Below are 18711 nucleotides of genomic sequence, written 5' to 3' on the forward strand. Positions count from 1 at the left end.
TTTTCAAGTGAACCCAAAAAACTTGGGAACCACTGATTTACATAACATAATCCCCTAACTTTATTACTTGTGAACCTGTGCTTCTGAAGGACATTGGCTTCAATGTGGCAGTTCTTCTAACCAACCTGTCGGAGCACATGCCCCATGACACGCGGCTGCAGACATTCTTGGAGCTGGCTGACAGCGTGCTCAACTACTTCCAGCCCTATCTGGGCAGAATCGAGATCATGGGCAGTGCCAAGCGCATTGAGAGGGTTTACTTTGAGATCAGCGAGTCCAGTAGAACACAGTGGGAGAAACCACAGGTAAAGGTCAAAGGAATGCATGAAGTGTCATTGGTTGTCATTTTAAGAACTCATATAGGGGGGTACTACAATAAGTCCTTCCCTTCATGTGGTCATGAATAATTAAGTGACTGACTTATTGATGGAGAAATTCATCTTAAAATATTGTTCTTCTTAATGACTTGTGGGATTCACAAAGCATCATCCAGTAAATACCTCGGAAGAAACGTAAATATTTGTCTTAGTGAAATTATCATTTAGGAGGCAAGGCTTCGGAACTGGTATTGCAGTAGGTGGATGTACTTTCTGTGTTAAAGTTACTAATAGGCTGATGCTGTAGGTTGGTTCACCACTGTGGTGAGTCGACTCCATATACCATTTGGTTATACTGCACCCTTCACCCGTCATATGTTTTGCTTTTAACCTTGACTGCTCCCACAACCTGTCTGCAGGTCAAAGAGTCGAAGCGTCAGTTTATATTCGACGTTGTGAATGAGGGCGGGGAGAAGGAAAAGATGGAGCTGTTCGTCAACTTTTGCGAGGACACCATTTTCGAGATGCAGCTGGCGGCCCAGATGTCGGATGCCGGGGAGCGCTCTGCGATAAAGGAGGAGAGCGAACGAGAGAAGCCGGAAGAGGAGAACCCAGAGATGGGCTTCTTCTCCGTCACCACAGTCCGGACGGCGCTGCTTGCTCTGAGATACAACATTATGCTGCTGATGAAGGTACAGTAGACTGGAAGGCTACTGTACTGGAAGGATGGATAGCTTGCTTCAGGACATAGAGCAGAGGACGTTGGCCAGCCGTTCTGGGGTCTTGGTTGGCCCCCACACCCTGGGCCCCACCCTGAGCAAGCCTTTTTGGAAAAACTCCCCTTTAATGGGAAGAAACCTCAGGCAGAACCAGACTGTAGGGTGAGCGGCCAACAACTAGACCATGTCGAAGAGAGAGAGGGAGGGAGGGGGGAGAACGACAGAGAAACAGTGATACAAGCAGCAGCAACAACACTAGGAACAACTATAATAGCAACAATAACAATCATAGCAGGTGTAATATAATATAATAGCATTATCTGTACATATTTATAATATATATTCTAGAGGGCGGACGAGGAGCGACAGCCCCGCCCGGCGCCCCCCGCTATTAATTTCAATGGAAGTTGCTCAGTGGCGTTTTGATGCACCCGGAAGACTGACAATCTTCGTTCTGGGAGCTTGGATATGTATGGTTGGAAGGGAAGGAAGGAGCTAGAACACAGTCTGCTTGCTCTATTCATCTTTTATGTCACCAATAAAGCCAAGGAATGACACAGAGAGGGAGTTGGAGTTTAATGGACATTCTGGTAGCCCACTAGTCAGTCTACATTTTAGTTTTAACCGTGCAAAGCTGCAGTTATGTTTTAGACTCTACAACATAACTGCAGCTTTACACTGTTCAAGTAACATAACTTTGTTTACAGCATATGCTGCATATCATGCTTTCCACATCTTTCCTCTCTGGTAGGTTCTGTCTATGAAGAGCCTAAAAAAGCAGGTAAAGAGGATGAAGAAGATGACAGTGAAAGACCTGGTGATGACCATGATCTCCTTCTACTGGACGGTCCTGGTCGGGCTTCTCCACGTGGCCTTCAGCGTGGCCAGAGGCTTCTGCCGGATCATCTACAACACCTTCCTGGGAGGCAGCCTGGTCGAAGGAGCCAAGACCATGAAGGTAGACTTGCATACTGCATGTAGGAAGTAGTGGCCCTATTGTTACAAATTAGTATGACACTGTACAATTGTTGTGGAAATTATACTAACACAAGACCACTTAAACTGAATATAAGGTGAGGACAAGATGAGATGAGGCATTCAGTTCAATGTAATAGAGATCTCTAGAGCACAACCATCTTCCAGCACGTCGGATGACTGAACTCTAGAACAATACATGTTTGTCAATTTTATACAGTCTTACTCAAAGGAGGAGGAGTAACTGTTGGTCACATGACCAGACAGCTACTCTCCATATCAGACAATGGGGCAAATGAAACCAAAATGACAAGTGGTCGGAGTCTAGTATGGGTTCGAATAACCTGTGATGAATAAACATGACCTTTACAGAAACAGCAACTGGGCTGGTGTTGTTACCCAGCTGGAGTCCAGGAACTGTCTCACTGACACGTACAATGAGAATCCTTTCGGACATTTAACATTTTTGTCCTCCGTCCCGAGGTGTCAGAGCTGCTGGCGGCCATGCCAGACCCCACCGGGGACGAGGTGCGAGGCGAGGGTGAGGAAGGCGAGAAGAGGGCTCCAGAACGTCCCAACCCAGAGGAGGACCTGGCCGACCTGGCCATCAACCCGGACGAGACCGAGCTCCTATCGGACATCTTCGGGCTGGACCTGAGAAAGGAGGGCGGGCAGTTCAAGATGGCCCCGCACAACCCCACCGCCAGCCTGACCGACATGCTCAACGCCCCGGCCGCCGCGCCACCGCCCGCCGTGTCCCCGGCCACCCCGGCCACGGCCATCTCACCCTCACCTGAGCTCCGACGGAGGCACCAGGTGAGATGCAAAACTGGTCGCTTGGTTCACACGCAATTAAACCGGTAGAGTCAGAGTCATTGACTGTTGTTTACTTACTTTCTCATCTTTTTAATCTCTTATTTCTTTTTTATAAAATTGTTTGTATGCAAGTTTGGGGGCTTTTTGCCTTTATTAATAGTGGAAAGTGGAGCATTAGGAGCATGGGTGCCCGGACCGCTAGGCCTCTTTTTAATTTCTTCTAATGTATTCTGTCCCGTTAACGTTACTTCCTGTCCTGTACTCAGTTATAATTATATTATATATATCTATAAATGCACCATGTCTTTGTCTGTCCGTACGTGTGTACGGCTGTAATCCATGTAACTCGAGAACCATTCGCCCCATCGACCCACGCGTTCCACACCCCCACAAGTGCCCGTGTCGAGTTGGTCGGACCCAGAGCCTTAGATATAGACAGAGTTACGCAAACTCTTCATGGGGTCAGTCCAATGGCGGCTCTCCTACATAGACTTCTATTGAGCATGGGGATAACCAACTGGGACAAGTCCTAGACCGGAAGTAGGCAGAAATGCATTGGACCGAGGCATCAGCCCAGCTTTAATGATCTTAAATCCCTTCATTTTTGTGGTAATCGTACAACATAAACATTAAAGAGACTTTAGTTGTTGTTACGACCTTATATGGAGTCTAGAGGCCTAAGGAGTAACACATATAGCTAGCAAGGAACCAAACCAGAGTAGCAAAATAATAATTCACATTTATTGTAAATAATGGATCTTTACAGCATCTTTAGAGTAGGGAGTAGGCTACTCACAACATGTAGACTAAATGTTGTTTTAGGTTATATTTGTCATATGCGGTTTATTTCTCCCGAAACGGAAAAAATATATGGTGAAATATGGTGTGTTGACTGACTGGCGTATTGTTTCCACCAAGCGCATAGCTCAATAGATCAATCAATTCGGAGGGCACAGACAGAATGTGTCGGTTTGACCCGACTGACATTTCCTTTCCTTGGAGTGAGAATGCGTGCCGATGCGATTCCAAATAAAAAATGACAGTGTTTGAAATCATTCCAACCAGATAAACCTACCGAACCTCTAAATGTTTTGTCACTCAAAAGATAGTCCTCCTTTGTCTGTACACTTTTCCGCAAGCACCCACTTGATGTCTCTGCCAGCCTGCACGCACGGCTCCTCTCCTTTTCTCTCATGCGCACCTCTCCGCTGCCACAATCAATCTATATATTAATTTGAAACCCGTTACATCGATGCGCCCTTACCTATACACGTGTAGCCTATAATGTTTCCCCCTCTAGGCCTATATAAAAAGGACAACATGACAAAATGACAATATATAACTCTTAATGTCGTATTTCGTCGGACTCTGATCAATGCGCCTGGCTCTGGCATGGTATTTTATTGGCTCAAAACAAAGTCGGACAGTGTTGTAAATTAGGCTACTTCAACCCAGACCCAGTGCCCACCTCTAAATGTTGTCTGTGGTTGTTGTGTCAGTGAATGGGATCTCAGGAAAAAGACGCTCAACTTGAGAAATGATGTCAAATCCGCTCGCTTTTTTTTCTTCCTTTATTTTGGCCCAAAATATTTTTTTATATAATCCGTTAATCAAAGACCAAATAATTTGCAGACAGCTGGCATTAATTACCTCGCGATGCGCAAGGATAGGCTATTCACTAGAACTCTCTCACCGTCACTAACTTGTTGGTTTGGTAAACTGAAAATAAAAATAAAAAGTTGAGTTGTCCGGTTGAATTGAAATGGTGCCCGCTGCCTTGAATTAGTTGGAATGTAACAATGGCAAGTGGCCAATGAAATGGCACGAAAAACACGGTCATCCTGTTCAGAAATGCTAGTGTTAAGTTGATCTGACCTCATCAAACCCTGTACACCCTGTCTTCCTGGTATATTACTGTGGCACTTTACTGTTGCAGGAGTTATTCACTTGTTTTGTTTTCTTAATCTAATCTAGCCTTTACAGTTACTGAAAATAGTAAAACTGTCATAAGCTACACTAAAACTACTGTGTCGCGAAATGTGAGCTTCTGCTACAGCTGTGGGTATAACCCACCTGCTATTGTTTTACACTCTGCTGATGAATGGACTGGCTCCTAGCACTGGGGTGGCTTTTTATTGTGTTTTGTTGAACAATCCACAAGATAGGCTATTACTTTAGAACAGACTCTAAAGTAATATATCTCCCCACCCCCACCCCCACCCCCCCACACACATACACACACACACACACACACACACACACACACACACACACACACACACACACACACACACACACACACACACAGTGCATCGTTCTCTCTGTCTCTCTCAAAGTCAAATACTGAATTGTCTCCAACAGGCCGGACGGCCCTATGGCTGGCTGTGTGTGTGTGTGTGTGTGTGTATGTGTGTGTGTGTGTGTGTGTGTGTGTGTGTGTGTGTGTGTGTGTGTGTGTGTGTGTGAGGGTGTGTGTGTGTGTGTGTGTGTGTGTGTGTGTGTGTCCTTGAGCAGCTAATCTCTGGCACGTTAGAAGGATTTGATGGGTCTGCCCCAGGTAGATATGCTGTGTCGGGTCGAAAGGTGATCCGATGCGTCGGGGCGTGAGAGAAGCTTCAGTCCATTTCCGTTTCTCTCTGATCTGTGACTCCATGGTCTGGTCACACTTAACTTCCTCCTCCCTTACATGCCCCCCATCCCCCCCTTTCCCTTCTCTCTCTCTCTCTCTCTACCCACTCCTTCCTCTACCTCAACTCTCTCCTCGCTCCCTCTTTCCCTCCTTTGCTCCCCAGCATGCCGCCGTCTCTCTGTCGATCCTCTCATGTCTCCAGTCCATTGCTCTCCCAGTTGGCGGTGCCATTACTGCCCTCAGTGTGTGGCTGTGTTCATCATGGATGCACATTAACATGATGCAGCGTGCCACATGTCTCCATGTCATTCTTCAGGGTCCGGGGGCTGCCACAAAACTATTCTACAAACACCCAACACGCATATAATATATATTTATTGTTTTAGCTATAAAATAGTATATTGATGACAAAGCCCTGTGAAGTTGTTGTTGGTAAAGATCTTCGTTACGTTTTTAAATTAAAATGTAATTATATTTTTGAGTGTGACAAATGACTATCCTCTGGCAAACATGGCGTTGCGGTTATAAATGACGCTGTTGTCTACAAGCCTGGGAGGCACACAGCTTGTGGGCTTGAATCTGCAGATAGATGATTAAACCCCCCCCCCCCCCCCCCCCCCTTCCCCTAGGCCTCCGACTTATTTGCATGCATGACGCTTGCAACATAATGTACGGAGAAACAACAACGTGTTTGGCAAATCCCCCCGAACGGGGTCTCTCGCGGTCCTCGCTAACGATCCATCTTCTATTTCAGTCGAAGAGCTCTTCCTCCGAGGACAAGGAAACCAGCGAAGAGACAAAGTGTGAACCTGAGAAAGCAGAGTACGTGCACACAGTTTACATTCTCGTTCTGTATTCAGGTGTCCCGCCTCGAATGATTATTACTGCAAATTACTGCAAAATGCCTTTGCTCCGTGCAATAAACACAGATAATAATACCCATGATTGCTGGCAACGTGTGTGACAAAAGGCTCTCGTGTAGAGGCCGACCGATGCCAGACTTTTGAGTCCAATCATGATTTTGGAGAGTCCTAGATTACATTTTCTACTAAAAAGAAACTTTGATTAAAGTTTCTATTTGAGAACATTTAACTAAGTTTATTTATATACAACTTAAAGGAAGACTTCACCCATTTTCAACCAATCTTCATGTAATTAGCCCTTCGCTAGATCCCACCCCAAAAAGCTATTGTCCAATGCCAATCCAAATAGATTAGCAACTGTTGCTATACAGCTCAAGCTTTCACCACAGTATACATAAATGGTACCATATTATAATTATAACAATAATGGGGATGGATAGGTTGACAATGCATAAGAAATTGGGACACATCGGCTGCATTACTGCTAAGTGCTAACACATTTAATGACCAATATATCGGTCTGATCCATATAAAGGTGGGGCTCTCTACTCTTGTGTGTTTGTGTATGCATCGGTTTCAGGGGCGAGGGCGGAGAGAAGCAGGCCAAGCCGCAGAAGGACGAGAAAGCCAAGCCCAAAGTCAGACAGCATCACACCTCCAGTGAACCGGACCTGCAGGAGTCTGCCTTCTGGAAGAAGATCTTAGCCTACCAGAGGAAGCTACTGGTAGCAGAGCTGATACAAAGCATGCACACTCACACACACCTGTACTCACTCACTCAAGATTCAAGGTCTGTTGATTGTTGCATCTATAGTACATACTGTAAGAGAAATACTTTTGTTCTGGTTCCTCAGAAATTGTAGCAGCAAAATAACAAAGAAAACATATACTGTACTGTACAGTATACACCACATACATGTATTGACACATTCAAGCATGCTTATGCATATGGACTTGCATATACATTTTTACATAGTCCATGTGAACTTAAGTATCCACTATCCACATTCGTACATTAATATGCATTCACTCACATTTATAAATCTCCCGTACGCATACTTTCCATTCACCAATATGGTGGGATGCACGCACGCATGCGCGCACATTACATATATCAATGACAAAGTTATTGTTTTCTGTTTCCCTCGTCATATTCAGAACTACTTTGCCAGGAACTTCTACAACATGAGGATGCTGGCTCTGTTTGTCGCCTTCTCCATCAACTTCATCCTGCTTTTCTACAAGGTAACGACACGCCAGTGGTCCCGTTACTGGTAGAATGATCACATTTAATTACGCGTGGCAGAGTCCCCTAGTATATTTATTTTTACTTTGGTTTGAAATCTGGTCGCGGTTCAGCTGACAATTTACTTGTAACATCCCCCCCCCCCTCGCCAGGTGTCCACGTCTTCGGCCGTGCTGGGGGAGAGGGAATTGGTCTACAGGGGCAGCCATTCACATTCAGACTCCAGCGTTCAGTGGGACCCCCTTGGTGGGGAAGGCGTGGCGGGAGATGGCGGCGATCCCCCTCCGCCTGTCGCCGTGCACTTTGTCCTGGAGGAGAGCAGTGGGTACATGGAGCCCACACTCCGCATCCTGGCCATCCTACACACTCTCATCTCCTTCTGCTGTATTATTGGTTACCACTGTCTGAAGGTAGGCTATCTGCTGTGTTATTGGTTACAAGTTACAACTGTCTGATGGTAGGCTATCTGCTGTATTATTGGTTACCACTGTCTGAAGGTAGGCTATCTGCTGTGTTATTGGTTACAAGTTACCACTGTCTGAAGGTAGGCTATCTGCTGTGTTATTGGTTACAAGTTACAACTGTCTGATGGTAGGCTATCTGCTGTGTTATTGGTTACAAGTTACAGTACAACTGTCTGATGGTAGGCTATCTACTGTGTTATTGGTTACAAGTTACCACTGTCTGATGGTAGGCTATCTGCTGTGTTATTGGTTACAAGTTACAACTGTCTGAAGGTAGGCTATCTGCTGTGTTATTGGTTACAAGTTACAGTACAACTGTCTGATGGTAGGCTATCTGCTGTGTTATTGGTTACTGATAGTGTTTATAGCAAGACACCAGTGCCCAGCAATTATGAAGTATTATTATAATACCTTGTGGTGGATGTAAACATGCACACCACATACAGTATCCTCTGTCACATGGCCAACAAATCAAAAGGTTACATATAGTAGAGTTTGCATACCTTGCAATGAGCTTATGGACTGTGAACATAAGATAAGCCATACTGTCCATCCTATCAATACACCCCCCCCCCCCCCGTGTGTGTGTGTGTGTGTGTGTGTGTGTGTGTGTGTGTGTGTGTGTGTGTGTGTGTGCGCGTGTGCGTGTGCGTGTGCGCGCGTGTGTTTTCCAGGTGCCACTGGTGATATTTAAGCGTGAGAAGGAGGTGGCCAGAAAGCTGGAGTTTGATGGCCTTTACATCACAGAACAGCCATCTGAGGATGACATTAAAGGACAGTGGGACAGACTCGTTATTAACACACAGTGAGTCTGACCTGTGTGTGTGCGTGTGCGCACGCATGCATGCGTGCGTGCGCACATGCGCGTGCGTGGTTGTTGGTTTTGATTGAATACTTTATTAACAAGTTAGTTAACAGTACATTCAAATGTTATGCTAAAAGGAACACAAAGAGGGCTTGTTTCCATTGTGGTCCATCAATTCATCACAAGACTTACAATTTTTACAGAAAAAGGAGGGGTGAGGTGGGGGGCAGAGAATGCTACTACACAAGGTTTTCTAGGTGTACAACTAAACCCAGTTGTATTTTGAGGTCCCCCATTCTTTTAGGTAATTAGTTTTGAGTTTATGTAGCGACTGGGGGAGATGGGGACATCTTTTATGTCTTTGGTATTGGTTTGTGTGTCGTGTTCAAATACAACCATATTGTTTTGCCTGTCTCCATGCCAGATAAGGCTTTATGTATCGTTTTTAATAGAGGATATTTCAAAATGTAATCAGATTTCAGCTGTGCTTATGGGTGAACGGAGACCTCTGTCCGTCTGGCCAACGTTCTCTCATATCAATTCTCAAAATTTGACTAAGCTGCCGTGCTGTGTTTTGGGGAAAGCAGCAAGTCTGACAGCATAATGGAGTTAAGTCAAGCAGAAATTGACTAGCTATAATAATATATGTAATGCATTTTTATATGTTTTAGCTGAGGCAACATTGTCCATCCTGCAAGTTAGAGCACAAAACGGAGAGACAGAGCAGTGGGGAGAGGGGGCAGAATGAATACAGAAAATGCATATTTTAATTGAAGATAATAAAGATTTGAGTACAAAGAACGTCATGTCAGCCCAGAGAAAAGGGAATGGTGATGGGAAGGGGACAAGATGGCACTAATGGCTTTCAGGAGTCAGTGTGTCCAGCTGAAAAACATTAATTATCATGCCGAGTCGCCGACCAGCACAATATAGACTATAATAAAATTGTAACAATAGTGCATGGGCACAGCGTCTCTCACAAGGCCTTGTATAATAAACGCTGCCATAGCCCAAATATACACTGTAAATATACAAAGATGCATAACGCCACTTCTCACGGCACTTCTCACCACCCACTTCGTGGGTGGTGAGAATGTCAGGGAAACTGGGCCGCCTGTCAGTCCACTTTAAGTCTAATATCAACCTGATAATGTTCAGTCAACATGGTATGCTGTAAAATCCCCAGGGTCAACTCTGAGTTCGTAGGCACATTAATTATCATATCCTGGTTCATTTACATGACTTGATTGGCTGTGTAGAATATGAACCAGAGATAACGGATCAAAGTGTGATATAATGGAGATAGTTGAAGAGAGAGAAAGAGGCAGTGCAGTCGAACAGGTTAATTTAACACCACGCCTCCAGGCTTCATTTGCCATCATCCTCCCCGGAGGTAATCAACCAGTTCCCTAGTGGTAATTATAGTTAAATGGGGGTCATGAACTGTTTGGGAAAATGTAATTGTGCTATATGTCTAAATGCCAGGGCATACCTGGAGGTACCTGGACCTCAGCGTGTTGGCTTGCACTGCTGCGAGCCCATAAGACTAGAGGGAGAGTTAACGCTAAACCAACACTAGATTAAATTTACATCATATTTTACATTTCAGGCCTTTAGCTGGTGCTCTCACCCAGAGCAGTGTTAAAGGGTATACTATATAGATAACCAAAAAGTATTAAAAATAAAAAAACAAAAGCATCAACCTACGTACAACACAGCATGTTCTTGGTACATGTCACAACCCCAGTGGTCATCAGAATAATCTGCCATTTTAGACTATTTTTGTATTATTGTCAGTCAAAATAATAAGGTGGATTTTATTCTAGAGAATGTGACTTTTTACAGCTACAAGGTAATGGGTGTTATTGCAGCCATACTTTCCCTCTTGCTCTGAATCTAAAGGTGGTATTTAAAAAGTAGGATGTGTTGATGGACAGTGTCCCGCATCACAGTTGTGTAAATGTCACTATTTAAATTACAATTTGAAAAGGAAGGATGCAAGGAGAGATGGATGGATGGATAGGTATGTGTGTGTGTGTGTGTGTGTGTGTGGGGGGGGGGGGGGGGGGTGTGGATGAATACTGGATAGGTCAATTTTTGTATTGCCACTGTGAATTAATGGCAGCATTTTTTATTCCCTGTTGCTGTGAATGTAAAACGTATTATACCTGGCTGATTATTATAGCCCACTGAAAAATCATGGCATTGATCTTGTAAATGCCAATCTTGTGATGACGTTTTTACTGGACTAAAGAAATGCAATTAAACTGAGCGGAATGGTACATGGATACTTGTCTTTGTATTGTATTCAAGTACTGGCATATTGTACTTTTTACCTTATGTTTTACTAGTTTTTGATAAGATCTAAGTCCAATGGCAGTTGCTGTTAAAAAAAACACTAATTAATACTAAATCATACTAAACTTGAGATGTCTGTTTGACCTTTTATATTCTGCTAATACTCTGTCCTTGGTCAGGGAATTAAAGGCAAAAACAAGCTATAGTAATAATAATAATAATAATAATAATAATATAGTAATTATTGAAAGAACATTACCATTGCTTTAGACAAGCTATTGTTTTGTATTTGTGTGAATACAACTTGATCTGTGTTTTGATAGCCTGTAGTGTACAATAATGTTAGATGAAGTTTCCATAATTCAGAACCAATTCTTAAGCTACTATTATTATGAATATGTATTGATCTCGTTACCCTACACTACCATTCACTCGAAACTATTGATTAATTTGTCTTTGTTTTTCAGATCGTTCCCTAACAACTACTGGGATAAGTTTGTGAAGAGGAAGGTAAGTTTTAATATATTTATTATTTACATTAACTAACTATTGATTGCCAATGTCCTTGGTAACAAACAACAACAATGGTAGTTAGAATAAAAATGCATGTGGTGGAAATAAATCATCCACTAGGTAGGACTGGATCTGTAGAGTGTTTTGGAGCCTGCAAAAAGGACAGAAGACAGGAATGGAGGAATGTGTCTTTTAAAAGTTGTACAGATGCATTTGATGTAAAACTATCGGACACAACTTCTTAACCATTAATCCCCATGGATGGAAATACTAAAAAGGTGTGCTCAGTGAAAAGCATGCTCAGTGAATGGTCAGTCTTTCAGTGTGTAGGCTTGTGTATGGACTCAGGGGAGGGTTCTGATAAAGTAGGCTGATTTGTACAGTTCTACTGCGTAACCCGCATTTCCCGCTATTTAATCCAATATTCTACGCTGCCGAGATTGTCTTATTACCTTTAGAGCATGCGCCAAAGTATTTGCAGCTTTCAACCACGAAAATCCGGTGACTTTGGGAATTGTTGTTGATCAGAAGAACCAGCGGCCATTACAATGCGAAACTAACCCACCCTGCACAGCATGTTGTAGTCTAAACTAAACCACCCTGCACAGCATGTTGTAGTCTAAACAAACTAAACCACCCTGCACAGCATGTTGTAGTCTAAACTAAACCACCCTGCACAGCATGTTGTAGTCTAAACTAAACCACCCTGCACAGCATGTTGTAGTCTAAACAAACGAAACCACCCTGCACAGCATGTTGTAGTCTAAACAAACGAAACCACCCTGCACAGCATGTTGTAGTCTAAACTAAACCACCCTGCACAGCATGTTGTAGTCTAAACTAAACCACCCTGCACAGCATGTTGTAGTCTAAACAAACGAAACCACCCTGCACAGCATGTTGTAGTCTTAAGCAATATTACACGAGAGGGTGTTGTTTAACGTGATTATTGCCACGACAGGGATGCGGTCAGGAACGAGACGAAGTCGAGTTCCGCAAGCATCACTGAAGTGGCAATAATCACGTTAAACAACACCCTCGAGTGTAATATTGCAATTCTACAACAGTTACCCTTAAAACAAAGAAAATTGCTGAAAAAATATATTTTTTTAATGACAGATGTAGTCACTACGACCACAAATGTCCAAAGAAACTAGCTAGCCTAGCCACCGAGTTTGCTAGCGCTCTGGGAAAACAGAGCGGCTGAATTCTTTGTTTTGATTAGGTGGTGAACAGTAGTGGTTTGATCAACGGCTAGAAACCGTTTCAACCAATCAGATTGCTTCCTCTTAACGACCTGTTGTAGAATAAACAAACTAAACCACCCTGCACAGCATGTTGTAGGCTAAACTAAACCACCCTGCACAGCATGTTGTAGTCTAAACAAACTAAACCACCCTGCACAGCATGTTGTAGTCTAAACAAACTAAACCACCCTGCACAGCATGTTGTAGTCTAAACTAAACCACCCTGCACAGCATGTTGTAGTCTAAACAAACGGCCCGTTCACATGCATTGGGCTCATTTTCCCAGAAGCTCTAGCAGCCCAGAGGATGACTTGATTTCCGGTTTCGTCATCATAACGCGACGGCCTCGTCACCAGGTCCGAGTCAAATCCGCCATTTCTTTTTAATTATTTTAAAACTGCAAATGAAACACATTAAACAAATAGCGGGTTTAGCGTATTAAGCAGAGTTGATCGTTTGATTAAACAATTTAAAGCCCTGAAAGTGATTTATGTAATGGCTTGTGTCAATTATACAGTATTTGTATAGGGGTGTGCCCCCAAAGCCAAGGCACGTTAACCAGCTTTTTATTCAGTTTATGAAATAAATTCAAACCAAAGGGACCGGCATGATGGGACAATTCATCTACAGTATGTGTTTTGCACAGAACTCCTTATGGCAGTCTACTGCACAACTTATGAAATAAACTAATCCCTTCCCGTTTGCTTGTTGCAATCTCTATAATCTTTGCCAATAGCAGCAACAATGCTTCAAAAGAAGAACAATGTATATCCGTGTAACTAGGAGATTCACTGCTAAATATATATTTTTTTGCATTCATAGATTATCACCTAGAATGCATGTATTGTTTTGTAGCTTTTGTAGCTTTGGCTACAACTGGCTTGTAGTGTAGGCCTACATCTCATTTGCCAGTTGGACAGCTTACGGTTACATGGCTAGTTCCACTCCATAGCCCAGTGGATGTGTATCTGATAGTCTGGAGGGACCGCACTTCGGATATTGTCATAGTTAATAGTTAAATTGAGAAATATTCAGGTTGAGGTCCTTGGCCTGCTGACAGTGTGCACAAGAAATATGACGCTAATTGGCCTAGTAGTATGCGAGATTAGCTGCGGACACACACACACACACACACACACACACACACACACACACACACACACACACACACACACACAGTCACACACACACACACACACACACACACACACACACACACACACACACACACAGTCACACACACACACACACACACACACACACACACACACACACACACACACACACACACACACACACACACACAATCGCGAGATTCTCTGCCCTCCTGGAGGAGACAGATTTTGATTAGACACTAACTCCTAGTCTGGGGCAAATTGTTTTAACTGCCGTTATGTGGAACAATCAACAGCACACGAACCAATTGAATTAGAACATGAACCAAAATTTCAAAAAAGGGTGGAGCTGCCAGCGGCCATTACAATGCGAAACGAAACCACCCTGCACAGCATGTGCAGGGTGTTGTCACCCAGCTGATGAGTGCTCAGATGGTCATGATATGAACACTTGAGGATGCCTCTCTACCCACTAGCTAAGCTATGGTTGAGTTACAGTAGTAGACAGCAGCTGTGCACAGTAACATGATTCAGTGATTAGATTATAAAGCGAGTAGTAACTAAGGAAGCAACTTGGATTACTTGAAATTGAAATTAGGAAAAACATAGAGGCGTGTAATAACATGAATAGTCTTAATCAGATTACACAAAGAAAAGTGATTAATGAAACAGATTACATAGACTGATTACAATGTAAACAATTATTTTTGTGTGGGGCTTTCGAGTGAGGAATGTTAGTCAGGCATGTCTCTGTAATTACAAACATATGGGGAGAACAGCTTTTTTGGTTTGATAATATTTGATCATCTGGGACCAATTGCATAATGCTTGATTCATACTCAAGATATCCTGTCCTGGAAGTAGAGGAATTACACTCCCACAACACGGCATGCTGCCAATCATTGAGCTTGTAAATTGTCTATTTTTGCTGCACGGCACCAGCACGCACCTAAATATAAATCTGTCTTGGCTCATTTATTGAATGCTGTTTTCAGACCTTATTGACAGTGGCAGCTCAAAATTGCATGGTGATTATGTCCAGATAATTAAATTTCCATAAAATCATTGGATGGCGGAAATGAAACACTAAGGAATCAACAGGAAATTAAACAATTCTACATTTATAATCATTTTATGCAAATATGACCTTTTATTACTGGCATTAGCTGATGCCTCATTCATGCAGGTTGTTGCCTTTATTCGTGGTGCGGAAGCTCAAAAACATACCTTGTTCCAAATAAAATATTTTCAGGCGAATTAATCGCGCACACAAAACAGCCCTGGTATTTAAGGACCTTTACAGTAGTTTTTCATACAAAGAGTGCATAATGCTGCATTCTGTATGCTGCTGCAGTAGTGGTTCCCAATAGTTCTACCGTACCGAGGCACACTGGTGTGCTTTGAGACAAGTCCTGGTGTGTCTGAGGGTTTTGTGACAACCACATTATTATTGCCATATATACAAATTAATTATGAATTATGTTTTTTATTTACTCTACCAGTATACTGCAATCTTATTTCACAATGCAGAAGCAACTTCCATTCCCTAAAAGATATAGGGCTCTATTTTCTTACCCACGACGCTGCACGCAAGTCAGACGTTACCCGCAAATTACGGGTAGGGCAGCTTGCACTGTCCCTAAATGGTATTTTGGTGCAGCGCTACCCGCTATCCATTATGCCGAAACTGTTATTTGCGCCTGGAGGTGTGGCCATATTGGCACGCTTTCCCCAAAATTGATATTTTGGCCACACACATTTGGGAAAGCGCATAGCAGAGTTTAAAAGCACCCATAAGCCGTAATGCCAAATACGACGCGCCTGCAATGGAGATCAGGAGTCCGGCTGCTTCAGCGCACCGCTCATTATTCTCAAGGCGTCAATGTGACTCCATCAGCACAACCGTTTCGAAGCCACTGGCAGAAACCTACAGGTTTTACTATGAATCCCCAGGTGATGGATAAGGTTTTACTGTTAATCCCCAGGTGATGGATAAGGTTTTACTGTGAATCCCCAGGTGATGGATAAGTATGGTGAGTTCTACGGCCACGACAGGATCAGCGAGCTCCTGGGGATGGACAAGGCTGCTCTGGACTTCAGCGACTCTCACGAGAAGAGGAAACCTAAGAAAGATAGCTCGCTGGCCGCTGTGTGAGTACGGCATGCGTGCATGAATCATATGCGTGCACATATATGTGTGCGAGCGTGCGTGCGTGTGTGCGTGCAATTGTGCGTGCATGCAATTGTGTGGCATGTTTGTGTGGGTGTGCGAGTAAAAGAGATGAAGAGAAACATTTTGAGACGGCACAAAAGAACACTCTGGAGAGTGTGAAAATTGTCATTTTGGCACATTGAAACCCTACACAGACTCTGCGTGGGTTTGGTTGGATCATTTAGACACTGGCTGGTGTTTCCAGGTCACTGCCTGACAGGACCTCCATGCTTGCTATATAAGCTCATTTGATTATGGCTCAGAGAAAAAGTTAACTTCAAATAAGGCAATGTCGAAGACGTTTAACGCTGTGGAGTGCTGGGGATATTAGCTGGATAACTTTGGGAATTAACACTTGGGTAATTTCTACCAGTCATAAGATGGCACTAACGGCCAATTAGAGGCCTCCAGAGACGTGGCGAGTCGTGTGTGTGTGTGTGTGTGTGTGTGTGTGTGTGTGTGTGTGTGTGTGTGTGTGTGTGTGTGTGTGTGTGTGTGTGTGTGTGTGTGTGTGTGTGTGTGTGTGTGTGTGTGTGTGTGTGTGTGTGTGTGTGTGTGTGTGTGTGTGTGCGCGCGCGCAACGTCGTAGGTACATTTGATACGGAGTAGATGTGGAAATGCATGCACAGATAAATACAATAGTGTAGATGCATTGTTCAGACCAAATCAAAATGTTGGCCTATCCAGATTGGAATCAAATCTGATCGGATTTGAGAAACAAATGGGTCTGAACAAAGCCCATTTAGTGTGTTTGTGTGGGTGTATGCCAACTAAAGCAGTCTCTCTCCTCTGTCAACAGACTGAACTCCATTGACGTCAAGTATCAGATCTGGAAACTAGGGGTAGTTTTCACAGATAATGTAAGAATATATCTGATTTGTATTCTTTTACTAATTGCATAATAAACATGGTATCTATTCTATGCACACTACTCGGGCTGGTAATGGAGGTGTAATTTAAACCACTTTGGTTTAAAAGTGAAAGTGGTATGGGAGTTTTGGAGTATATTCCCACTGTGATGTGGATGAAATGATATCATCCTCTACTCAGTGCAGCCAATGATCATATTGTATTCATTTGTAAACGCTGTAACTCATAACATAAATCTGTGAAACAGCAGATGCTGGAAATTAAAACTTTTGCAATTATGTTTTTTATGATTACTCATGTGCTCTTGCACAGTATGACGCAATTGGGAAACAATGACTTTATAGTCCCCAGAGGAGGGTACATTAAGGTACCTCAGCTACCTCAAATAAAAACACCCTTATTTCGTCACTGTCAGGTGGAAACCTTGTACTGTTACTTTACAGAATAATTATCTGTGTTCCAATGGAACCCATGTCGTTTTATTTAGTGCCAAACTCTTGTTAAAACTTTGATTCAATATTTATAAAACACTTTAAGGAACAAAGCAGAGCTACAGTACAAGCTGACCATGCCTCGCATGGGGTGCAACTTAGTTTAGACTAGTCATTGGTTAGACATGGGTTAAGGTTAGGTTTAGGTGTGCTGCCCCGTGGGAGGTTAGGTTTAGGGTGAGGGTTTGAGATAGGTTGTAGTTGTAGGACTAATGACTGGTATAACCAATGACTAGTCTAAACCAAGTACTGTCTAAACTAAGTACTGCACCCGCCTCGCATGGCGACTTTTGCTTGTAGATTGGCTATTTCTGCTGCCTTTGTGTTCCACTGTATCATTCATCATCACGAAGTAGGGTATTCATTTATGAAACAACTGTTGAAATATGGTGATACTTTGGTTTCTGCCCCAACAGCAACATCATATCCCTCTCGCCTGCTCTTTCTCTCTGTCTAGTCTTTCTTGTATCTAGCCTGGTACAGTATATGACCATGTCTATCCTGTTATTTCTCTCTCTAGTCTTTCTTGTATCTAGCCTGGTATATGACCATGTCTATTCTGGGTCACTACAACAACTTCTTCTTTGCTGCCCACCTGCTGGACATCGCCATGGGCTTCAAGACGCTCCGCACCATCCTCTCTTCTGTCACGCACAATGGCAAACAGGTCAGCAGATTTGCAGTGCAAAATGTATTTTCTAACACATTAAGTCTACGGACACCGTTTAACCAATTCAACGCTTTACAGAATTAGAGACACATGTATAGTGCTGTGGACCTTGTAGAATAGTAATTTCATCTATCTGTTAGTTTGTGTTACAGTAGACCTGGGCCTCTCTCTTTGGTTAATAGTTTAACCAACACGAACAAAATAGGGAAAACTTCAATTGAAAATATTGTTTTTGTTAACCAAAATGAAAACTATAACAAGACTTTACAAAACAAATGAAACTATATTGTATTCTTACAAAACTAACAGAGAAAATGTACTACATCTTATCTTCTTTTTTTATTTTATTTTTATTAGCCTAACTACATGCCGAGCAGCTTGCCAAGCTATTTTCACTAGTTTTCTGAGCTTATTGAATCTCGTCCTACTCCATACAACAATAAAAAAATAAAGAAAACTCA

At 43.0% G+C, this 18711-nt stretch overlaps 1 protein-coding gene across 1 annotated transcript in view; it reads left to right on the forward strand.

The window, feature by feature from the left end:
- ryr2a (ryanodine receptor 2a (cardiac)) overlaps positions 1–18711 on the forward strand; it is a gene marked incomplete at both ends in the record, with an annotated part of 249977 nt that overhangs the window by 213402 nt on the left and 17864 nt on the right. Inside the window, 13 exons of the mRNA XM_083787543.1 lie at positions 90–305; positions 737–1009; positions 1788–1994; positions 2495–2827; positions 6211–6278; positions 6900–7044; positions 7478–7564; positions 7718–7975; positions 8704–8834; positions 11600–11642; positions 16025–16158; positions 17019–17079; positions 18101–18247. Of these exons, the coding sequence (XP_083643669.1) occupies positions 90–305; positions 737–1009; positions 1788–1994; positions 2495–2827; positions 6211–6278; positions 6900–7044; positions 7478–7564; positions 7718–7975; positions 8704–8834; positions 11600–11642; positions 16025–16158; positions 17019–17079; positions 18101–18247 (2103 nt within the window). The remainder of the gene's footprint in view (positions 1–89; positions 306–736; positions 1010–1787; positions 1995–2494; positions 2828–6210; positions 6279–6899; positions 7045–7477; positions 7565–7717; positions 7976–8703; positions 8835–11599; positions 11643–16024; positions 16159–17018; positions 17080–18100; positions 18248–18711) is intronic.

The sequence above is a fragment of the Protomyctophum parallelum genome, assembly GCF_964188405.1.
Source record: "Protomyctophum parallelum genome assembly, chromosome: 17".
Lineage (NCBI taxonomy): Eukaryota > Metazoa > Chordata > Actinopteri > Myctophiformes > Myctophidae > Protomyctophum > Protomyctophum parallelum.